This window comes from Melopsittacus undulatus, chromosome 6 (assembly GCF_012275295.1).
Source record: "Melopsittacus undulatus isolate bMelUnd1 chromosome 6, bMelUnd1.mat.Z, whole genome shotgun sequence".
Lineage (NCBI taxonomy): Eukaryota > Metazoa > Chordata > Aves > Psittaciformes > Psittaculidae > Melopsittacus > Melopsittacus undulatus.
The window spans coordinates 77,166,759-77,188,654 of NC_047532.1; the positions used below are offsets into that span (position 1 = coordinate 77,166,759).

The 21,896-nt window shown below is 57.0% G+C and overlaps 1 protein-coding gene across 1 annotated transcript; it reads left to right on the forward strand.

Annotated features, from left to right (window-relative positions):
* The first annotated feature begins 15,641 nt into the window (after window positions 1–15,641).
* Window positions 15,642–21,809, forward strand: XKRX (XK related X-linked). Its single transcript, XM_031048201.2, has 4 exons — window positions 15,642–15,782; window positions 17,020–17,356; window positions 19,217–19,476; window positions 20,866–21,809. Exons 2-4 carry the CDS (start codon window positions 17,067–17,069, stop codon window positions 21,609–21,611), a joined length of 1,296 nt encoding a protein of 431 aa, XP_030904061.2. The 5' UTR covers window positions 15,642–15,782; window positions 17,020–17,066; the 3' UTR covers window positions 21,612–21,809.
* The last annotated feature ends 87 nt before the right edge of the window (window positions 21,810–21,896 follow it).

Sequence of the window (21,896 nt, forward strand, 5' to 3'; positions counted from 1 at the left end):
GGTTTACCTTTAATGTTGTGATATCTTGGAGCAGACCTTGTTAATCCGATTGTTAGGATCGACAGCTGATGTGGGCAGTTGTGGAGCTTATGCTAGCATTGGAGAACAAGACCAGGGAAAAGGCACTCTCTGACCACCATCCCAGCTATCCACTTTGGAAGTGATTTCTGTCCCTCTGAGAGCCATCCTAAGGCCATTTCCATCTGGGAAAGTCTGAGCTCATGCTCAGGGCTGCTCTAGGCACTGCACTGTGCAGAGTTTTGCAGGGCTCTATTCCTGTCCATGGGAGACTTTTGGGGAAGATGCCAAGGAGGAGCTGACAACCCCATTATCCCTCCCCTCCTTCTGAATAGGGTAGATCCTTCACTGATCTGGTGACAACTGTTTTTTCACATGGAGAGCATTTTTGCCAGCAGATCCCAAAGCAGGATCCTGGTCTGTTCACACAGAGACCTTCAAATCCACCTTCAGCTCTGCAATGTGGTCTTCGCTTATCCTGTCCACACAGGGCTGACTGATGGGCACAGGAGAAGGGGCTCTGGCTTTGTGAAAGAGGCCAAAGCCACCCAAACATCGCATCTGCTGAGGTTCTACACACAGCCTTTAGCTGCTGACCCACTGCCCCTCACCAGGACATGGTGTAGGCTTCATTCTCCCCTTGTGCTCCTCTGCCTGGTAAAGCAGGTCTTAGTCAGGACAAGGAATGGCAAATGAGCATCCAGCATGCCATTGAGGGTGTTACAAGGAGGAATTGCATCATCCTTGCAACACACACAGGAGGGCAGGAAGCCAGTAACTGTCTGCAGAGGGGTTCACATGAGGCATGCCTCAGTGCTTCCCTTGGGCCCCATGCATCCCATTCCCCTGGATCAGTTGGGCCTGACAAGCACTGATTGAGAGCATCACACGGTGCCAGTTTCCAAAGCCCTGCTGTGCAGCCTGTGCCCAAACCATCTGCTTTGGTCTTACAGCCTCCTCTGGGAAGTCACAACCTGCAGCAGGGACCTCCCCGGGAATGCTTCTGAGCTTTACTCAGTCTTCCTGGAAAAAGGAAGGAACAGGGAAGCTCAGAGCCAGCACTAGCACTGTGGAGCAGACTCAGCAGCAGCATCCTTGTTGCAGTATCCATGGAGCAAGGGGATTTGTACATGCTTTATTCCACCCTAAGTCCACTTGAAAGGAGTTTATCACTCCATCAGCAGCTGGTTTGCTGGAATAGGGCACGGAGCTCAGATGCTGGTCTCTGCAAGCCTGTGCAGCAATAGTACTTAAACACCTACAAAATCATCCCCATCATCTTTCTACAGCTGTGCTACACATAGAGGGTGAGTTGTAAAGTCTAATGCAGGGCCCAGTTAGAATGGCAAGAAACAGATTTACACCACCAGGTCAGGGACTGGGGCTAGGGTCTTGCTAAGGTCTTGCTAAACCCAGCTGCACTGAAACACAAACTCAGTTTCATGAGGTGAAGGTTCTCCTACAGACAAGGCCATGAGCACTGCAGAAGACTTTAAAATGCAAACAAACAGGGCTCTTGATCCCATATCCAGTGATGCTCTGGAGCAAAAGCCCTTTAATTAATACACTGAATCTTTCTCAAGAGGTGCTTTCCTCTTAAAGTGTATTCAAATACACAGTGACTTGGAGGGATAACATAGGAGACACCACCAGTTTTAGCTAAAAACATCCCCTTTTTAACCTAAGCTTTTTATAAGAGGAGGGGAGGACACACCAAATATATTTGGTCCTTGTTGTGACAAACCCATATAGCTCAGACCCCAGCACATTCCCTTGTGCCCTGAAACAAATACATCCATTAAACAGATTTGATTGCATCCTTCCTCCTCCTGCCAGCAAGAGCATGTCCAACAAGGCTCATTTAACCTAGAAAGAGAGGGTTTTCATGTTTCCTTCATTCCCAGTCCTCGTTACTGTCTCTTTCCCTGCAAAGTCCTCATCGCCTCTTCCATAAGAACCTAGAGCAGCTTAAGGAGTTATCCCTCACCTGATTGCCTTGCTTTTCCCCAACAGCTCTGCAGGATACATGACAGCAAACACTCTGGCTCTCATCTTTAATGGGATACAACAGAGGATCTACAGCTGACAAATACCCAGCAAAACCCCTGTGCACGGTCAATGGTCATTCAGTGAGAGCTGGGAGAGGGCAAGCTGCCCCAACATTATATACCAGCACCTTTCAGTCCATGCTGTGACTGCTGCCATGGAGATCAGCCCTGCCCTGGTGCACTTTACTCAAAAGAAATATGAGTATTTCCCAATGCTTCCTCTTTCCAACTCAGCTGGGAAGCTGCCACAGGAGCCTGCTGGATCCCAGCCCACCTGAGACAGAGGGTAGGAGCCGCAGCCAAGGGAGAGTGTACAGAAAACCACAGGACCCCAGCCTGGTTTCTGTTGGAAGGGACCTCAAAGCTTCTCCAGCTCCAACCCCTGCCACGGGCAGGGACACCTTCCACTGCAGCAGCTGCTCCAAGCCCCTGTGTCCAACCTGGCCTTGAACACTGCCAGGGATGGGGCAGCCACAGCTTCTCTGGGCACCCTGTGCCAGCGCCTCAGCACCCTCACAGGGAAGAGCTTCTGCCTAAGATCTAACCTGAACATCCCCTATTTATATAACAACCAACTTCTCATGTTGCAAAATCCATCCACCCCAGGCTTTCACCAACCCCACCACCCATTCCAAGGTTTAAAACTTACTAACCTTGCTCATATATCCATTGAAGTACATACATACCACAACCAGCTTTCAGCAATAGTCCAACCTGAGAAAGACCCAAACCTCAGTGCTGTCTAGTCAGCATGCTTGTGATACATCCAGCCCTATCCCAAGGGATGGCAAAGCCAGGAAGCAAAGGCTGCTCACTCCCAGCAGCTATTACTCCTGTAGGGCAAGAGCTGTTCATTACTACTGCTATAAGTTCATAAATATTTTACCTTTGGGGCAGGACAAAGAGAGGAAAGCTGCCTGGAAAAGACCTTCGCCACCCTGAGAAAGCCCTAGTGTTGTCCTGGCTGTATATATGCCCTACAACATGTGATGGCAATTATAGGGAGGGAATGAGGAGCACCTGCAGGCCGCCCCCTGCAGGATATGATCCATTACATTTGCCTCACAACACACCCGTTAGCAAGTGTTGTTTGCACTTAATTACCTTTACAGCACTATATCCCAGCCTGGTTTGTGTTGGAAGGGACCTCAAAGCTCCTCCAGTTCCAACCCCTCCCACGGGCAGGGACACCTTCCACTGCAGCAGCTGCTCCAAGCCCCTGTGTCCAACCTGGCCTTGAACACTGCCAGGGATGGGGCAGCCACAGCTTCTCTGGGCAATGTTCAAATCCCAGTCTCTGGATCTCTCTCCTACACTTTGGGTTTAATGAAGGAATGGACAAAAAGCCCTGATACATGGAGCATCCCACACCTGGGCTCACCTTCCCTGTCCTGTCCCTTGGAGCGTGGCATATCCTCACTGCAGATGCCAGGAAGCATGATTCCCAAAGCATCACTGGAAAGCTGGAAATGATGGTGAGACCCACAGTGGCTCACACTGCCCCAGTAAGGCTCATGGGGGGCGGGGAATATGCACAATTGATCTTTTATTGATACAATGCAACAGTGCTGGTATAGCAGGAGGTGTCTGTGCATCCTCACACAGCTTTCCATGGGGGATCTCCTGCCCTGGCCACATCTGTGGGACAAGTTAAGAGCTCTCAGTGGGGATTTCAGGGTCAACATCACCTTTCTTATCCTCTCCTGGGGGTACAGAGGAGAAAGGAAGGGTTACAATGAAGTGTAAGTGCTGGTTAAGCCCAGCCAGGTAAAGAAGTGGGAGACAGCACAGCAGAGCCAGGGCCACATGCTCCCATCTGCCCTGCTCTCCCCCATCTCTTCCAGATGCCCTGTACACAGGAGGGCTGGGCAGTGTGTTCATCACTGCCCAAGCCATGCTCTCTCCACCCCTCTTCTCTGCCTCCTCCCCTCCAACCTTCATCCCACACAGTTCAATTTCAATAGTGACAACAGGCATCAGGCAAAAACCCGGTTGTGCAAAGCAGTGCTGGTGTGAGGAGGTGGGAGCAGATGTAGGTGTGTGCCCACAGGCACTCCCTGTAACAGCTCCTCACCTCCTCCTGTCACCGTACAACTCCATAAGCAACCCTTGCAAAGCTCAGACAAGCACAGCCTCCCTGTTCCCCTCCATCCTTCAGGCTCAGAAGGACACATGCCACAGAGAGAGCTGCTGGTGGCCATGCTGAATGATACCCTGAATGAGCACCATCGAGGGGAAGTGGGATGCAGACATGCAAAACACACTCACTCCTGTGTCACCAGGTTGCTATAAACACATCCGCTGCCCACAATAAACACCCATGGAAGCAGGAACCAGCTTTTGCCTGGCCCAACCCACCTGAGCCAGCCCCTTTGGAAAGCTGCACAGAAGGATGTGCCAGACAATATAAAATGGACTAATGCAAAGCTGCTCCTTGCATAAGATGCTTTTGGTACCACTGACTTCCTGCATCAATAGACAGAGGATGGGTCTCCCTGGGGTGGTTGTTGCTGCATCACTTCATTCTTCTTGGCACACTTGGAGGCCCAGCACTTCCCAACCAACCCCAGATCCATGGGAAGGTGCAGGCACTGCTGCTGGGTGCACCCACCAGCAGATGGGACATGCTGGGACCGGCCTGGGCAGAGCTGCATCTTGCCCCACTGGCAGCAGGACCAAGCACACATCTTTCCCTTGCTGGTTATTGAGCTGTAAGGCTGTAAGATGGATAGCAGGAAGAGAGCAATGGCAAAAGGAGCCCTGCTCACCGCAGCGTGCACCTTGTGCTCCAATCACTGCTCTTCACACATGGCAGGAGCAGCCCAACCCATTGCCCATGGCCATTAACTGATGATTTCAGTTTATCTTTGATCACATAGGTCCCAAGATCTCATTTCTGAGGTGTTTCTGGCTTTGGGATAGGCCATTTTTAACACAGAGGGGCTGCTGCTTGCCTTCTATGGAAGATAAAAAATTCTTGGTAGGTGCAGACCAGGATTGTCTCCTGGCTGTTGTCGGGATTAGCGGCTCTACAGCCATGGAAACACCAGGATAAGGGGGGATGCTTTTGGAATACATTAGAACTGCCTGTCTGCATCACTCACTGGGGATCAGGGGAAAGTGTGTGAGATGAACCGAACTGGTTTCTCACAGCTTACTCCCAGGGCAGGTTTCACTCAGCTGCCCTGCAGCACCATCAGGGCCAGTTCTGCCTTTGGACTGGTCTCACTGATGCCTTCTCCAGCTTTGGTGGCCATACCAAGGATCCAAACCAGCAGGAGGCACAGGGAGCACCCCATGAAGTGATCCATTGGAAGGAGCCTGATTGGCAGCCCCAGTGGGTCCCCATGGGGTCACACACAGCCCCAACCATAGGAGAATGGGCTCCACCACAGGCACAGGCCCCTGCTTTGCCCTCCTGCATCACTCACAGCACCAGCACCACAGGGATCTCCATCACACAGAGACAATGGGTTACTAAAAGTGTTGTATTTATAGGCCAGTATTAACCTGTGCAATTCCTATTTGCAGTCTATTAATCCCCATGTCATAGAATCATGGGTTAGGGTTGGAAGGGACCTTCAAGACCATCTGGTCACTGGCAGCTGTGTCACTGGCAGTTCAATCTGAGTGAGGCAGACTTCACAGCAAGGTGGAGCAGCTGCAGTTTCTCTTCTCTCCCCTTCCCAGCCCTGCCCAGGGAAGGGTTTCAGTGACTGTTCTTCCCCCTGACCACGAAGGCAGTGCCTGTTAATCAGTAACCACAGGAGCAGAGCTGACTCAGGCTGTGCTGCTGAGCACGGGTCAAGCTGGAAGGGAAAACTGCTCCACCAGTGACTTCATATCCAGTGTTTCCTGGGCTGACGGATGGTTTCCCAGCACATGGACCGCCCTGGAGCCCTCTGGATACAGCCCAGTCCCTGGGATAGCATCACTTTGCTGGATACGGATGTGTTGAGATGCAGGTGCTGCCTCAGAGCACACACTAGCAGGGCTGCAGAGTGCTCACTGTCAGTGATGCCAGTGGAGATGGATGAAGCTCTTCCGCAGACCCTCCGTGACCACCTTTCCACCTTCACCAGTAGGAAAGGAGACTTGTCCAGCTACAACCAGTGACTGAATGAGGGGCTGAGCAAACCCCTGACCTGAACAGACAGCTTTGCCTGGGCATAGGTCAACTCAAGACAGGCTTTTCCCCTGGGATGCATGCTCTGACCTTCCTCTTTCCCACAGACTGAGCTGGGTTCAGCCCTAGCCTTCCACAGAATACTAACACAGGGTTGGGAAGTGGCCTCTGTTCCACTTTCATTCAGGACTGCAGCCTGGCTGCCAGAGAGGCATCTCACAAAGAGACTTTGGCTCGCTCCTGTGATCCCTGGTTTTCCAGCCGTGCAGAGGACAATGATGCTGTTCATGCCCCAGGACTGCCAGCCCTGGCCAAGCACCCCACAAGCCCTGCCTGAGCATGGATCCCACTGCAGTGTGGGGTACCCTGGAGCCACACATCCCTTGGGATGCGCTGTCCCTGCTCAGGGGGCAATGGCTGATGGCTGCTTCCTCTGCTCCTGCCTCATCTTCAGAGCCAGCATCGCCCGGCGGTACAGATCTGCAGGAGGGAAGTGGTCAGGGCTGAGCACAGGAGCAGCTCCAGGGCCCAGCAGGCAGCCTGTGCTGAGCAAGGACACCCAGGCTCCAGCACAGGCACTCATGTTGCCTCCCCATATCCCAGAGGTGGCACATCTGCCTCCCCAACAGCCCCCCCAGTCCTGCAGAAGCACTTGCTTGTGCTGTCCCCACACCAAGCACCCCATGGCCAAGGGCTCCTGCACACCTTATGCCCCTCTGCTAACAGGACAAACCCTAAGTGCTTTTCAGCAGCATCTGCCCTGGGAAATACGAACCAAAGGTGCTTGAGACCTCCTCGTGCTGCTGCTCCACAGCGGGACCCTGTGACTTGATTTTATTCTTGATTTTCTTCTTCTTTTTCTTTTTCATGGCCTGCACTGGATGGAGAAATGCACAATGTCAGGAGCTACACCAGGGCAGGGATGCTATTGTCACCAGATCAGCCGAGAGGACTGCTGCTGGTGCAGCCCTCCATCACTTCCACACATCAGCCCCTGCAGAGGTGCTCAGGGATGTCCCTCTTCTTCCCAGCTAGATCTTTGTGACCCCGCTCTGTGCCCAGCTGATCTGCAAGCAAAGCTGATGGAGGTGGTGGGAACCGGTGGTGCAGCACACTGCTGTGCTGCCCCCAGAACACCCTATGGGTTGGCTCTGGGGTCCCAATGTGCAGTGCAGCACCACAGCCCCTCTCACCTGGGTGCGGGGTGGCCGTCACAGTGGGCACCAGCTCCTCCTGCCCGACCCTGTTGGGGGGCAGCAGGCCCCCGGCAGCCCCTGCTCGGCTGTCACCCCCTCCTCCTGATCCCTCCGGCTCCTCGGCTGGGCTTGGCTGCCCCAGGCCTTTCTTCCTCACCTTCACCTTCCTCTTCTTCCTCCCGGCGCCCTTAGCGCTGTCCTCCTGGGCAGGGTAAGGGGGGTGAGGGAAGGCACCGGAACTCTCCTTATATTCCACCCCATCCCATCTCAGGGGGGCGCTCACCAGGGGCAGGAGGCGAGGCACGGGCCGCAGGGGCCGGTACTCGCTCGTTATCCCAGCGCCGTCTCTGGCATCCTCCGCGGGGAGCGGCGGGTCCCTGCTGGGGCGAGAGCACAGCGAGGGATGGGGATAGGGATGTGGCCAACGGGACACACGGACGGGCACCCCGGGACCCCCGCACTCACCTGCGGCCGGGCTGGCGGCCGCGGGCAGCCCTGGGGCCGGGGCCGGGCGGGGAAGCGGCTGCGGGCTGTGGGGCTGGGGCTGCGGGGATGGTGCGGAGGAGCCAGCGCAGCCCCTGCAGCGTCGTGCGGGGAGGGCCGGCGGTGGGGCCCCGCTTAGCGGCACAGGGCTCCTGTGGTGGAGGGGCACGGTTAACCCCGACGGGCACCGAGGGGCCGGCACGGGGAGCGGGGCAGCCCCGCACTCACGATGCGGCAGGGAGAGCGGTTCTCGTTGACCAGCCGCTCCAGGGACAGGCGCTCGATCAGCTCGCAGGGCAGCAGGGCAGACGCTGTGTCTTGCTTGTTGGCCAGCCTAGGGCATGGGGAGAGAGGAGCGTGACCATCACTCCAGCCTCTGGGCACCTGGCTGGAGGGAAGGCTGGATGCTTTGCCCCATTTTGGCTACGATTAGGTGAAGTGTTGCCCAAGCCTTTACCAGACACTGAAACCCCATCCCCAAGGATACCCCTAGAGCATCATTGGAGTCCCCATGTCCCACAATCCTCTCAACAGCCCCTTGGGTACCACATCCCTTCAGCATCCAAGTCGCAATCCCAGCAACGAGTCCCTGCTCCCTCCTTCACCACAAACCCTGCAGGTCACATCCCTGGGACCCAGCCTTACAATAAGAGGGGTTTCCCAGAGACATCGGGGTGGCTCAGGACGCGGCTCAGCACCCTGCGGGCCTCCTCCATCCGTGCCAGGTCGCTGGAGTCCAGCACGAAGAGGAGCCCATGGGCTGCGCTGTAGTGGCTGCGCCAGGCACTGCGGGAGCGCGGGGCCCCGGGCAGGTCCAGCAGGGTCACCTCGAAGCGCTCCACTCGCAGGCGGGTCTGGGCCGGCTGTGCCATGGGCAGCACCTCACTGGGCAGGGCTGTGGGCAGGAGAGGGCAGAGAGCGGGTGCAGTGAGCCCGCAGCATCCCTGTGGTGTGTGCCTCCTGCTCCCGACCCCACTGCCAGCAGCAGAGGGGTCTTGGTCCTTCAAGGCTCAAGCACTTGGTTACATAAAGCTGCTGCCTCCAGGCAAGGCTGGCTCTGGGGCAGTGCACCCCCTCACCTCTGTCTAGGTCCATGATGATGGAGGTTTTCCCAGCGTTGTCCAGCCCCAACACAAGCAGTGTGACCTTCCTGTGGAGTGACAATGGGATGTGAGCATCCCAGAGAAAGGCTGTGCTCCCTTGGGGACCACTGACCACTGCTGGCTCCAGGGCTCCCCAAACCCTGCCCATGGTTAACTTCTACCCCAGGAGATGGTGACACAGGCTCTGCATGAGCTGAGGGTGAGAGCAGGCACAGGAACACCCCCCCCCCCCCCCCAGCACCATGGGACAGCCACAATGCAGGGCCTTTAATGTGCTACCTACAGCAAGGATTCCTTTTCATATCACATAGGATTAAGCAATGATATGCACAGGCCAAAATGATCACTCCTTACACGCAAACAGTTAATGATTGCTCTTTGTGCCCTTCCTTGTCAGAGGGCTGTGGGTTTACACAGACAGGGAGAGGTAGCAAAGGCATTTTATGAGCTCCTGCCTGGGCTCAGGAGGTTTTTCCTGCTGCTAAACCGCCCTGTTTGGTCTGCAGTGATGCACAGAGCGTTTCCCCGGTGTTGAGAAGCCACAACAGTGATTCCCAGTGTTATTTTCTTCCTTAAACACACTCTGGGTGCTGCAGCCCAGCTGCTGGCATTACAGTAACGTGTCCTGTTTGGTGGGACAGGGCCACAAACCCTCTCACTGCTGCAGCATCTGCCTGGGCTGGTGCAGCACCATCTCCAGGGAATTAACCTGTGTCTCCCCACAAATGCAAATCCCAGCCTGGTTTGGGTTGGAAGGGACCTCAAAGCTCACCCAGCTCCAACCCCTGCCACAGGCAGGGACACCTTCCACTGCAGCAGCTGCTCCAAGCCCCTGTGTCCAACCTGGCCTTGAACACTGCCAGGGATGGGGCAGCCACAGCTTCTCTGGGCACCCTGTGCCAGCGCCTCAGCACCCTCCCAGGGAAGAGCTTCTGCCTAAGAGCTCATCTCAGTCTCCCCTGTTCTGGCAGCTTAAAGCCATTCCCCTTGGCCTGTCCCTACAGGCCCTTGTCCCAAGCCCCTCTACAGCTTTCCTGCAGCCCCTTCAGGTGTCCACATCCTCCCTGGCTTTCCTGGGGAGCTGCTGACACAGGGGTAATCCCACTAGCAGTGTTCCCACCCCTGCCTGCCTGACCCCTGCCTGCGAGAACACTTGTGTGCCTTGCTCTGCAGTCAGGGTCAGTCCCTGCAATGAGCACAGCTCTCACAGTGTTCCTGCATCAGTGGCCTCACTCATGGATAAATCCCTCGGGAATCTCCAAGGAGAGCACACAGGGACCTACCTGATGGGCTCCTGTATGGCCTGCAGCCACGACCAGCAGTGGGAGAAGAGGTGGAACATGCTCCGTGTGGAGGGATGACCTCTCTTCAGCACCTATGAAGTAAGGAGCCTGCTGGTCCCCATTCTGCATCCTCTGCTCTGCCCGTGGCAGGGAGCACCTCACCCCATTGCCAGCCCCACTGGTGATGCCCCATGGACCCGGACCCCCATTAGCCCCTTCTTGCATCCATACAGCCTCTTACCTTCTCGTCCCCGCCGTGCTGCCCCTTTCACATCCCCTTTGCTCAGCAGCTGCTTAAACCTAATCTGGATTTAAATGGTTTACTCTTCGCAGCCTCCCTAATCCCAGTGGGTCGTCCCAGGCCTGTGGCCACTGGGGCAGGGAATGCCATGGGGCTGCACACCACATTGGGTGGCACGGCACAGCATGGCACAGCACTGCATTACCCACCTGGTTGCTTTGTGTCTCCATCGATGGCTCAAGTGGCAGGGACACGGCCTGGCAGCCCATGTGGGATTGCCAGCTGAGTTAGTGCCTGCTTTAACCAATGGTGTCCCTGGCTTCTTGCTGCCTAATCCCTGTGTGGATGCTTCTCTGCAGCCCCTCAAGGTGTGCAGGGCTCCACTGCCCACCCAAGGTCCCCTCTGCGTGGGACATCACTGCTCACTGCTGGTACTTGGTGCTAATGAAGCACACCCTGAGCATCAACAGCTCCTGTGCTGCCTGTAACAGAAACACCAACCAGCCCAAGCAGGCACCTGGCTGGGAGCAGGGAGATGGTGGGAACCCTCAAAGGGGCAGGGAATGAAAGCTCAACATGAGCTGGCAGTGTCCAAATCCAGGTTGGACCAGGCTGTAAGGTCCTTTCCAACCCAAACCGTTCCATGATTCTATGACACGAGACCTTCCAAAGCCACACTGGGAACTAAACAAGGATCCCACCAGCTCACCTGGGTCTGTGCTAAACCACCCAGTGCCAGCAGCACTACCTTGACCATCAGAGCCCCAGCCACGTGCGAAGGGTGCTGAGATACTTTCATGCATCCCACAGCTCCAAGGGTGACCCAGGGCACAAGCCCAAGCACAGCCCCTCACCACAGCCTCACACACTGCAGTGCCTGCCCCTGGGTGAGGAGCTGCCCAGAGCCACGTCAGGGGCAGGGAGCCACTGGTGGTTAATGATTGACGAGGCTCCTGCACTGTATCACAGCCACACACAACAATATTTGGGGCTGTTGTTCACCCCATGCTGCTGATGGGACACAGCCCTGTGCCCAGTCAGCTCCTGTTATGTTTGGAACAGTTGTTCCCATTATGGGACCAGCAGCAGTGCCAGGTTTGCAGGCAGCATGGGGCTGGGAAGCTTTTTGCTGTACCAGAATTAGCTGCACCAGGGCCAAACTGACTTGCTGGAAGCGATAACACCTGCCTTTGTGCCTAGGGGTGGCACTGCCAGCGAGAGCCAGGCAGGGGCTGGGAAGAGGCACCACCAGAGGTGTTATCCATAGGGATTGCCACGTGGCAGGCAGCCCTGGTGGCATGAGCAGCCTCCTGAGGGGCAGCAAGAGCTGGTGTTCCTCCAGCACCAATGGATTTCCAGAGCAATGGGTGCTCTGCTGCTGTTAACACAAGTGCCCCAAATCCCTGGTGCCAGTGACTGGGAAACCCCAGGAGCCTGGATCAGCTCCAGATCACCTCCTCACGTACCACAATGGGCACAGAGCCTGGGAAACCCTCCAAACCCATCCCAAACCTGGCAGAACCCTCCCTTGAATCCCAAGCGGCGGCGTGAGGGCCATGCCCAGCTCCACGGGCTCAGGTTGCAGAGCAGAGGCTGGCCCTTATCCCACACAGGCACACAAGGAGCAGAGGGAGCCCCTCATCCAGCACAACAGGGACCCCCCGGGCAGTGCCAGTGGGTACCCGCTGCTTGGGTTTCCTTGGTGACTGTTGCCAGGTGAGAAACTCCGAGGCAGAATTTATCCTCTTGGTGGATAACTGTAGGTGTTCCTTGCCAGAGCCATCACCGGAGCCCCCCAGGGAAGGCTGTGCCCGGGGCACTGGGGCTGCCGAGCCCCTGGCATCACATCCCGGAAGGCAGCACGTGTTTTGGGGCTATTTCTGCCTCTCTGGAGTGCCGTGGGCGAGGGAAGGAGGCGAGAGCACAGGACAGAAGAGGAGTGCAGATGGACACGGGCTGGCGGGCTGCCCTGCCTTGGCTTCACTAGACCCTGTGAGTATGCACCCGAGCTGGCATCAGGAGCCCGGGTGAGGGGCTGAGTGAGGGGGACAACAGTGGCAGGGATGGGGAGCTTGCACATGGAGAATGATGGCTTGCAAGGGAAAGCAGTGGCCAGCGCAGTTCTAGAGGGGCCCTATAGCATTTATCTTGGGGTGATGAAAACCGAGGTGATGGCAAGGACCTTAAAGCCTGGCTGGAATATTTCCAAGCTGTTCTGCTTTGCTTGGGATCGTATTGAGTGTGCCCAAAAAAGCAGGGTGAGGGCATGCCCAGGCTCTGGGGAGGGACTCATCTCTCTGTTGAATGCCTCCGACCCGGCACACAGAAGCAAGTGCAGGTAGATGTGCCGTCCCTTTAAATCCCAGCACGGCTCTGGTGGTTACCGATAACCCGGATCATACGAGCTCCTAAATCCCAAGAGCTAATTACAGACGAAGGCCCCGTGGTCAGGCTGGAAATGCAGGATAATTACAGCCTGTGCCACGCAGACCTGGTGGCAATGGGGCACCGGGAGTGTTTGCTGGCACGGTGAAAGGGAGTAAAGCAGGATTGCACCATGGCTTCCACACCGACACCAAGCACAGTGGAATCCGGTTGTGTTCCCCAGCACCAGCCCAGGAACCACTCTCTGAGCTATTTTAGGCACAGAAAGTTGTTTTTCTAGAGCTCTCCTTGCTCCCCCTCCATCACTCCCATCACCCTGCACCAGGCACAGGGGAGATGTGTGCAGGGAGCTGGGTGCTTCCCAGCCAGAGCACACACAGATTCCCAGGAGAGGCTTGGATTTGGGGTTTGTATCATTCCCTGGTGCCTGGGGAGGATGCCAGCTCTATGATGCCCCTTTGATGACTACAAGCCCTACCCAGGCTCTGACAGTGGTTTTGCTGAGAGCATTACAGGGCAGTGGAGTGTAACCCATCCCTCCTGCCTGCCTGGATGCCTGGGCATGTGCAGTACCTCCTGGCTAGGTTAGCAGGGTGAGCTGTATACTCTTACAGGAGGCGGGACCAGAGGAATCGGTTAATTAAAGTAATTTTAACCCTTCCTGCCCTGGTTTACTGTTACAGCATCACCCAGTGCCTGAACTGGGAGTGTACCCAAAGAGGCACCACCTGTAACTATGGCAAACACCTATAAATGTATTGAAGTTACCTTGAAGATGGTAACTCTTTTCTTGTTAAAGTATTGAAGCCAGGAGTGGCTCAGTGCCTGCTCTATGGGCAGCACTGGGCCCAGCACTGCAGTGAGATACAGAGGGAAGAGGTCCTCAGAGCAGCCACGAGTTTATATCCCAGCAGGATAAGGGAGAGAAGCTGGATGAGGAACTGGGTTGGTAAAAGCAGTCTCATGATGAAGTAAATGGAAATATTTCCCCAAGCAGAAACTATTCCACAGACAGCTGAGGCAGGAAAAAAAGGCAGCTGAGTTACTGAGGCAGCAATGCAGAATCCAAACAGCTCAGGCTGTCAAAACCACCAGAGCTATTTCCAAACTAAGTAAAGCATTCCCGGCTCAGAGATTCCTGTGAACCCGGTGAGGTTCCTGCTCGCTCCGTGCGGAGCCAGGGAACACTGATTCCCACCTCACCCAGCACGTCCCTGCTCCATGCTGAGTGTTTAACCCTCCTCGGAGCGTGTTGCTGGGGTGCTTTGGGGCCGAAAGGGCAGCGCGGTCCCCACTCTCCCTGCTCCATGCTATGTGCTGGGCTATATTTGGGATGCCGGCAGCGTGCGCTTGGCTCCGAGAGCCGCTCCGGGTCCTAGTGCGGTGCGGCAAGGACAGGAGAGCAGAGCCGCGGGCTGCGATCCTACCTGGGCTCTTTAAGGGCTCTGGCAAGGAGCTGCCTCCCATTCCCATCTCTTCTCCTTTTACAGGAGCTGAGCCGCCTGGCATGTGTAAAGCACACAGGGCTATTTTCAGAGCTGGAGCCTGCTCCCACCCCACGCTCAGCCTCATAGACATCAATTCCCGCAGGCAGACACCCCTGCCACAGCCCCGTGTTCAATGTGTGTGAACACCGGCACTGACAAAATAATGGAGGCTGGGATTAAGGAAACAACAGAGCTGGGATGTTCTCAGCACTGACATCCGGCAGTGGTGGCAGGACTTTGGGAATCCCATGGCAGGCGGCTGGAACTGGATGAGCTTTAAGGTCCCTTACAACCCAAACAGAAGTGAACTGCAACCCATTGAAACTCCTTCACTTCCCTAAGTGGTCCTACAGGTGCCAGCACAGTCCCCGTCTGTTTGGCACCTTGGCTTATGTCCTGATGAGCACTTCCATGCTATTTCTGCATAACATTGAAGGCCACTTCACCCCATCCAGCCCCAGTTCTGCTCCAGGGTTCTGGCCCAGCATCCATCTGCTGCGGATGGGGACACAAGGGTGAGATGTCCTCAGGTGTCACTAAAGCCATGCTGGGATTGCAGGCAGAGGCATGGGTCCAGGGAGCGGCGGTGGCAATGAGGACAGGGTGGCTGGTGCTGTCTGTGACGCAGGGAGTGTTTATGGCTGCTGTTTACACTGCAGCCAGGTAGGGTTAGGCTGGAGAGGTGACTCACAGCGTGCACCAGGACACAGCCCGCTGCTTGGGTCAGAAAATGGGATAATAGCTGGTGTGGGAAGCGCGGTGAGGCTTTATCCCACCATTCCCATCATGGGCACAGCTGGTGCTTCTGGATGCAGGACTGGAATTCCAGAGTGTTTAAACAATTGCTCATCACGAAACAAGGGAATATGAAGTCGTCAATGGGATGAGTTGGAGCCCAGGCATTGCTCAGCCGAGGGCTTGGTGCCCTGCCAGGCTCCTGGGGATGCTTTTAATTTGGGTAAATGGAAGTTGCATCAGTGATGTGAGTTGCCCCTTGCTCTGCTACTACAGAGGTGTGGGCACAGTTGGCAGTGCTCTGTCACTGTCTGAGTGCCCATCCAGGCCAGCTCCCATCCCAGGTATCCACAGAAGCCAGCTCCTTCCTTCGGATGCTGTTCCCTTTGCCCTCTGTCCCACTGGGGTTCTTTTTGGAGAGGCTGCTTCCAAAAACAGCTGGAAAATACATGACTATCATACCAGAGCTGAGCAGTCACACGTGGGTCCTTGTCTGCGCCGGTCAGGCCAGTCCCTATGAGCTCATGGTGTTTGTGGCTTCCCAAAGCAGCTCCTCAGCTGCTTGGAAGGAAAAGTGCTGAGACTGGGATTGCTTCTGTGTCGGAGCTGCCACTGGGGAGACGCAGCCTCCGAGGGCTCAGGTGGTTTCATTCCCAGCTTTGCCACTGATAAGCCTGGTAAAAGAGAGGGAACTTGTGTGTGGGGCTTGGGAGGGTTCGTGCTTTTGGCTTGTATGGGGCTGGATGAGTGATGGATGCAACGTGGGCACCTCCCTGTGAGAAGGTCTGGCTGCTGAGGGATTTAAAAGCTACCGAAGACTGGAAGTCTGCCTAACCCAGGGAAAACCGGCTGACCTCAAACGCTCCTTGCCTTGTCCCACCTCTCCCAGACAGCCAGCCTGTGCCCAGGCTGCACTGAGTAACCTGGCAGGCAGCACATGCTTGGGAAGGCAGCACCACTGCTTGTGAGGGAATGACAGGGGTGAGGGTCTCAGTGAATGATGGGCAAAGCAGGGACCTCATGGCTGTGTGGTGACCGAGGTGTGGGGCTCAGCTTGCTGTCCTGGGCTGGACCACAGACACAGGGGATGTGGGGCTGAATGGTGGGCTCAGCAATGGGATGTTAGGCTCCATCAGTGAGGTTATATATCACATCACCTTGAAAGTGGGTCCTTAAAGGCAATGGGAAAATCACCCTGTTGCTCAGCTGTAGGACTATGTGGTCTTCACTAATTCCTACCTGGAGCACCCAGGATGCAAGAACCACATCTCCCCTGTAACACCCTCCCCAAACCTTGAGACCCACCCCAGCTGCCTGCAGACCCAAAGGGATGCCCCTGCTGCAGCTCAACTTGCTTAATACCAGAATGCTCCCTGCCCCACGGTGGGACCCCACTGTCTAGGGATAACAGCCCTTGCCTGGGTGGCCCCCCCACCTTGGGGTGCTGGTGGCTGCCAAGACACAAGTGAGCCAGGCCTTTGCAGGGGAGGATGCTTGGGGGCTGCGAAGGGGCTGGCAGGGCTATGGCTGATGGGGTTGTGAGTACTGCAGGGGTGCCCTGGGCTGGTGGGGTGGTTTGGGGTGGGGGTCCTGGCCATGTTGGGGAATGGGGGTACCTGGCAGAGGTATGGGAAGGAAGATCCCGGGATAGAGGTGCTGGGGCTCCTCGGGCCCGGGCTCCACACGGGTGGGCACCCGGGTACCGCACCGGGAGGGTCCCGGGCCTGGGTGTCCCTCCCCCTGCTCCCGTCGGGGCGGTCCCGCAGCGCTGCCGGTGCCTCCCGTCCCCGCCCCGCCGGGCTCGGCTCTGTGGGGCCGGGGCAGGGCACCCGCGGCGGGGGCAGGGAGCGGCGGGGGAGCCCCGCTCCGCTCCGCCCCGCTCCGCCCTGAGCGCTGCTCCTCTCCCCGCTGCAGCCCGGGATGTGGCCGCGGCGGGGCTGAGCGGCCGGGCCGGGGCCGTGATGGACGGCCCGAGCGGGGGCTGCCCGCCCGCCGGCCCGCTGCGGCCGAAGCTGCCGCTCAGCATCGTGTTCTCGACGGCTCTGTTCTGCGGGGAGAGCGCCGCGGCCGCCGTGCTCTGCTTCTCCTACAGCCACTCCGACGACCGCTTCTGGCTGGCGCTCACCATCTTCTTCATGCTCTGCCCGTCCGTGCTGGTGCAGCTCACGCTCATCTTCGTGCACCGCGACATCAGCCGCGACCGGCCCCTCATCGGGCTCATGCATCTGCTCCAGCTCGGGCCCATCATCAGGTGAGCCCCGCGGGGATGCGGGGATCCCCTACAGGGATGAGGGGACCCCTTCAGCAGGCACCCGGTGAGAGGAGGGTCTCTCCCGGCAAGCCCGGAGCTGCTCCTGATGTGTCCCCATCCTGTTCCTCCCTCGGGGCTCTGCTGCTCCTGTCTCATGGGGCCTTGTGCTCGGCCCCCAGCACCCAGTGGTGCCACGGTCCTCCCCAGGGGTTGCTGCCTGCTCTCCTCCAGGCACGACGCGGCTCTGCCAGCCTGTTGCATCTCAGCTGCTCTAAAGGTTCTTCCCACTGCTGCTTCCTGCAGCCCAACTGTTCCCTCTGCCTCTGGGTTTTATCCTCTTCTTGCTCAGGCTGGGAGCACGGATGCAAATCCTGACTGGGTGCTTGAGGGAATAGGGCTCCTGCCCCCCAGGAAAGGTCCCCAGCCCTGGGGCCAGCTTTGGGCTGTAGAGGAGAGGAGCTTGGTGCAGGATTGGGGCTGGTGTGGATGCTGGGATCCACTGAACCACACTGGGAGAGGAGGCGGGTGTTGCACAAGCCGGAGAGGTGCTGATCTCTCACTGCTTGGGAATGCTGTGGAGCCTCCCTGGGCTGTGCCACCCCGGGCACCCTGCTCCATGAGAGCACACAGAGGGTGCTATGGGCAGCATGGCAGAACCACCATCTCCAATGGGTCCTGCCCCAAGGGCACGCTTTGGGGCACACCATGGCCTGCACGACATGTCCTGCGGCATCAGGAACAAGCAGGGTGCGGGGACATCCTTGTCGTGATGTTTCATCTTCAGAGGGGGCCGGGAAGCCTCACCTCGGTGCCATCAGCCATTTGATGGGCTGTGGGGCCACATCAGCCCATGCTGACCCATGGTGATGCATCGGATGATGATGATGATAGTGCTTGGCCACTTGGAAGAGCCAGCCTGGATGCTCAGGGAAGGCTGCTCGCTGGAGCCAGCCTTTATGGATGGAGCCGTTTTCCCGTTAGAGGTTGCAGGGAGCCATGAGCATTGGCCTCATCTGGCAAGAGAACGTATCCAGAAACCTCATTCCATTTGGGTCTGAAGCAGAGCAACTTCTGCTGCCCTAATGAGCACTCAGATGATTACATCCCACTGGCCCCAGAGCCAGTTCATCTCTGGGTGGGAGCCAGGCCTCTTGGATGGGTCCTCCTCTGCTGATGGCCTCCAGCCCATGCACCCCACTGTGTGGCTGTGTGTGGAGGGGAGGGGGGTCCTCAGGAACCCACATCCCCTGCGCACACGTGAGCGTGTCCTGTGGGGAAGCGGCTGCGGAAGAGCTCTCTTATCTCCCCATGGCACACACAGCTTCACCCTGCGCTCCCCTTCCTGCCGTCCCCACCAAGAAGGAAGCGTAGAAGCCTTCTACAAGAAGAGAGATCAAAAGCGATATCAGAAGCTTCTCTTGCCTCTGCCTAGAGGAAAACAGGCTGTTTGTGCCAGTGGGGAAACGGAGCCCAGGGGTGATGAACCACTTCCTGTAGCTCTAATTCTGAGAAGAGCTATGGTTTTGCACCCTGGATGCTGCACCTCTTGCATCGGTTGTTGCATCCCTTGCTGGGGTAGTTGTTGTCCCCTTACCCTTCATGCTTCACCCTGAGTGCTGGAGCAGAGAAGTGACCACCGGTCATCCCCATGGTCCTGGTGTGACCTGGTCCTCATCCTGATATCCTGCCCTCATCCTGACATCCGAGGGCCAGCTACTGCCTGCAGCACTGCTGAATGCTCACTCACATCATTTGGGTTGCACTCAGCAGGGTCAGGGTCCATCCAGCACTGGGTGAAGGGGGTCCAGATGCACTGGGGGGCACGGTGAGGCTGTGGGTGACACTGCTACATCCCTGCAGGTGCGTGGAGGCACTGGTGGTGTACTGCTCATCGGGGAGGCAGGAGGAGCCCTATGTCACCATCACCCGCAAGCGGCGGCTGCGGAAGGGCTACGAGGTGGAGATGGAGCAGGAGATGGGTCACTCGGAGCGGCGCCTGGCCACGCACCGCAATGCCTTCAAGCGCATGGCGGTCATCCAGGCCTTCCTGGGCTCCACACCGCAGCTCAGCGTCCAGCTCTACATCAGCATCCTGGAGAAGTATGTCCCTGCTGCCCGAGGTAAGGGTGCCCGGTGCATGGGGACCCACAGGCACGGGCTCCATAGCCATGGGTGATGGTTGGCATCCCACAAAGCTCTGGGGGAATGGTGGCCACTGGATAACATGGAGTTCAACCTGCACTCATCCATCCCTGGTTTGCTTTTCCCACTCTGTGCTCTCCAGCTTGCTGTGATGCTTGGGAAAGCGGGAAGGACTGGGTATGCCACTCACAGATATCTGCCCTACAAAGCCATCCATGCACCCTGTGCCCTGTACCATGAAAATGCTGTGTCCCTGCCCCACGTTGCTTCAGTCTGTATTAGTTGCTGTTGTTTTCCAGCCAGCTACATGCTCTGGCTTCCTCACAGCCCCTCCATTGGATCTGTTTCCAATGACAGAAATAGATCAAATAGAAATAGATGGAAATAGAATAGAATGCTCTGGCTTCCTCACAGCCCCTCCATTGGATCTATTTCTGCGCCTCTCCCAACAGCTGCAGCTCCCAGTCCTGTGCTTCCACTCCCAGGCTCCTTTGCCTGCTCCCAGGATGTTTATGTGCTTGGGGCTGGATGTGCCAGAGCAGGCTCTTAACTCCCACTTCGGCATGCTGCTGAGCCGGACGTGCAGGAGCTCTTGCACCACTGCAGTGCAGTGCCTGGGGATGGAGCTGCCCTCACCAACCATGCTGGGAGCCCAGAGCTGTGCCCATGGAAGAGGGAACATGGGGGTGCCCCATAGAAACCCCCTCCTTGGCCATATCCCCTTGAAAGGGGTTTTAGGGAGCGGAAGCAGCAGAGGGAGGATGAGCACCAGTGCCCCTCCAGCAGCAGATGCAGGTGAATCCAGGCTGGCACATTCCAGGTCACTCCCTTGCAGCTCGGATGCTTGAACTCAGTTCTGCCTCTCACAGCCATCACCACTGGCATGGCACAGCTGGGACCAGATACTTCCCATTTCTTCCATTGCAGTTTTCCTGGGTGCAGTGAATGGGAGCAGCTGCCAGTGTTCCCTGTGAATGATCTTCATCCTGAGTGATAGGACTAGGGGGGATGAGTTCCAACTTAAATGGGGGAATTTCAGGTTAGATATAAGGAAGAAGTTCTTTACTGTAAGGGTGCTGAGGTACTGGAATGGGTTGCCAAGGGAGGTTGTGAATGCTCCATCCCTGGCAGTGTTCAAGGCCAGGCTGGATGAAGCCTTGGGTGATATGGTTTAGTGTGAGGTGTCCCTGCCCATGGCAGGGGGGTTGGAACTAGATGACCTTAAGGTCCTTTCCAGCCCTAACTATTCTGTGGTTCGATGATTCTATCTTGCCCCTGGATGAGGCTGGCTCTTGAGATGCCCTTGGGGTGAGCGATGAGCTCCAGTCCCCAGCGCTGTCTGACTCCTCCGTCCTCTCCCTTTGCAGCAGTCCTCATGGGCATCTGCCTCGTGTCAGTCACCTACGGAGCCCTCGTCTGCAACGTCCTGTCCATCCAGGTCAAGTACGACGACTACAAGGTGCAGCTGCGGCCGCTGGCCTTCCTCTGTATCGTGCTGTGGCGCAGCCTGGAGATCTCCACGCGCGTGGCTGTCCTGGTGCTCTTCAGCACTGTCTTCAAGCACTGGATCATCCCCATCGCCCTGGCCAACCTGCTGATCGTCTTCTTCATGCCTTGGGTGCAGTTCTGGCGCAGCGGCACCCGCCTGCCCGACAACATAGAGAAGAACTTCAGCCGCGTGGGCACCGTGGTGGTGCTCTGCGCATTCACCCTCCTCTATGCCAGCATCAACATGTTCTGCTGGTCGGCCGTGCAGCTCAAGCTGGCTGACAGGGACCTCATTGACAAGTCTCAGGACTGGGGCCGCTTGGCTGTGTACTACGTGGTACGGCTGATGGAGAACATGACCCTCATGGTCCTCTGGTACTTCTTCAAGACGGATGTGTATGAGAACATCTGCACCCCGCTGCTGGTGGTGCAGCTGCTCCTCGGCTACTGCCTGGGCATCTACTTCATGCTCCTCTTCTTCCAGTACCTGCATCCCTGCCGGCAGCTCTTCCAGCACAACGTTGCTGACTTCTTGCACTGTGTTTGCTGTCACCGGCACCCGCCGGGGACCCCTCTGCACCTCGAAGTACCGTATGAGCCTGGTGTGAGGCACAGCATTGTCTGAGGGACAGCCAGCACCCGGCTATGGACACAAAGGACTTTGGGATGCCCAAACTGCTGCTGCAAGCAGCCGCTGTGCAGTGCACAGCCCTGTGGGTGCCCTGACACCCCAACCTGCACACTATGGTACACACAGTGACCCTGGGGACACAGGGGCCAGCAGGACTGTTTTAAGCAGTAAAGAACCTCTGCTGTGGCTGCATGTCCGGGTGCTGGCGCTGACTCATGTGAGGGTGGGACCATCACCATCGCGCTGGGGCTGGCATGGATGCGCACCCATTGATTGTGC

Coding starts and splice junctions, on each gene's coding strand:
- XKRX (XM_031048201.2), top strand. CDS start 17,067: ATGGACGGCCCGAGCGGGGGCTGCCCGCCCGCCGGCCCGCTGCGGCCG. Junction 17,357..19,216: donor CAGCTCGGGCCCATCATCAG/GTGAGCCCCGCG, acceptor ACATCCCTGCAG/GTGCGTGGAGGCACTGGTGG. Junction 19,477..20,865: donor GTATGTCCCTGCTGCCCGAG/GTAAGGGTGCCC, acceptor CTCCCTTTGCAG/CAGTCCTCATGGGCATCTGC.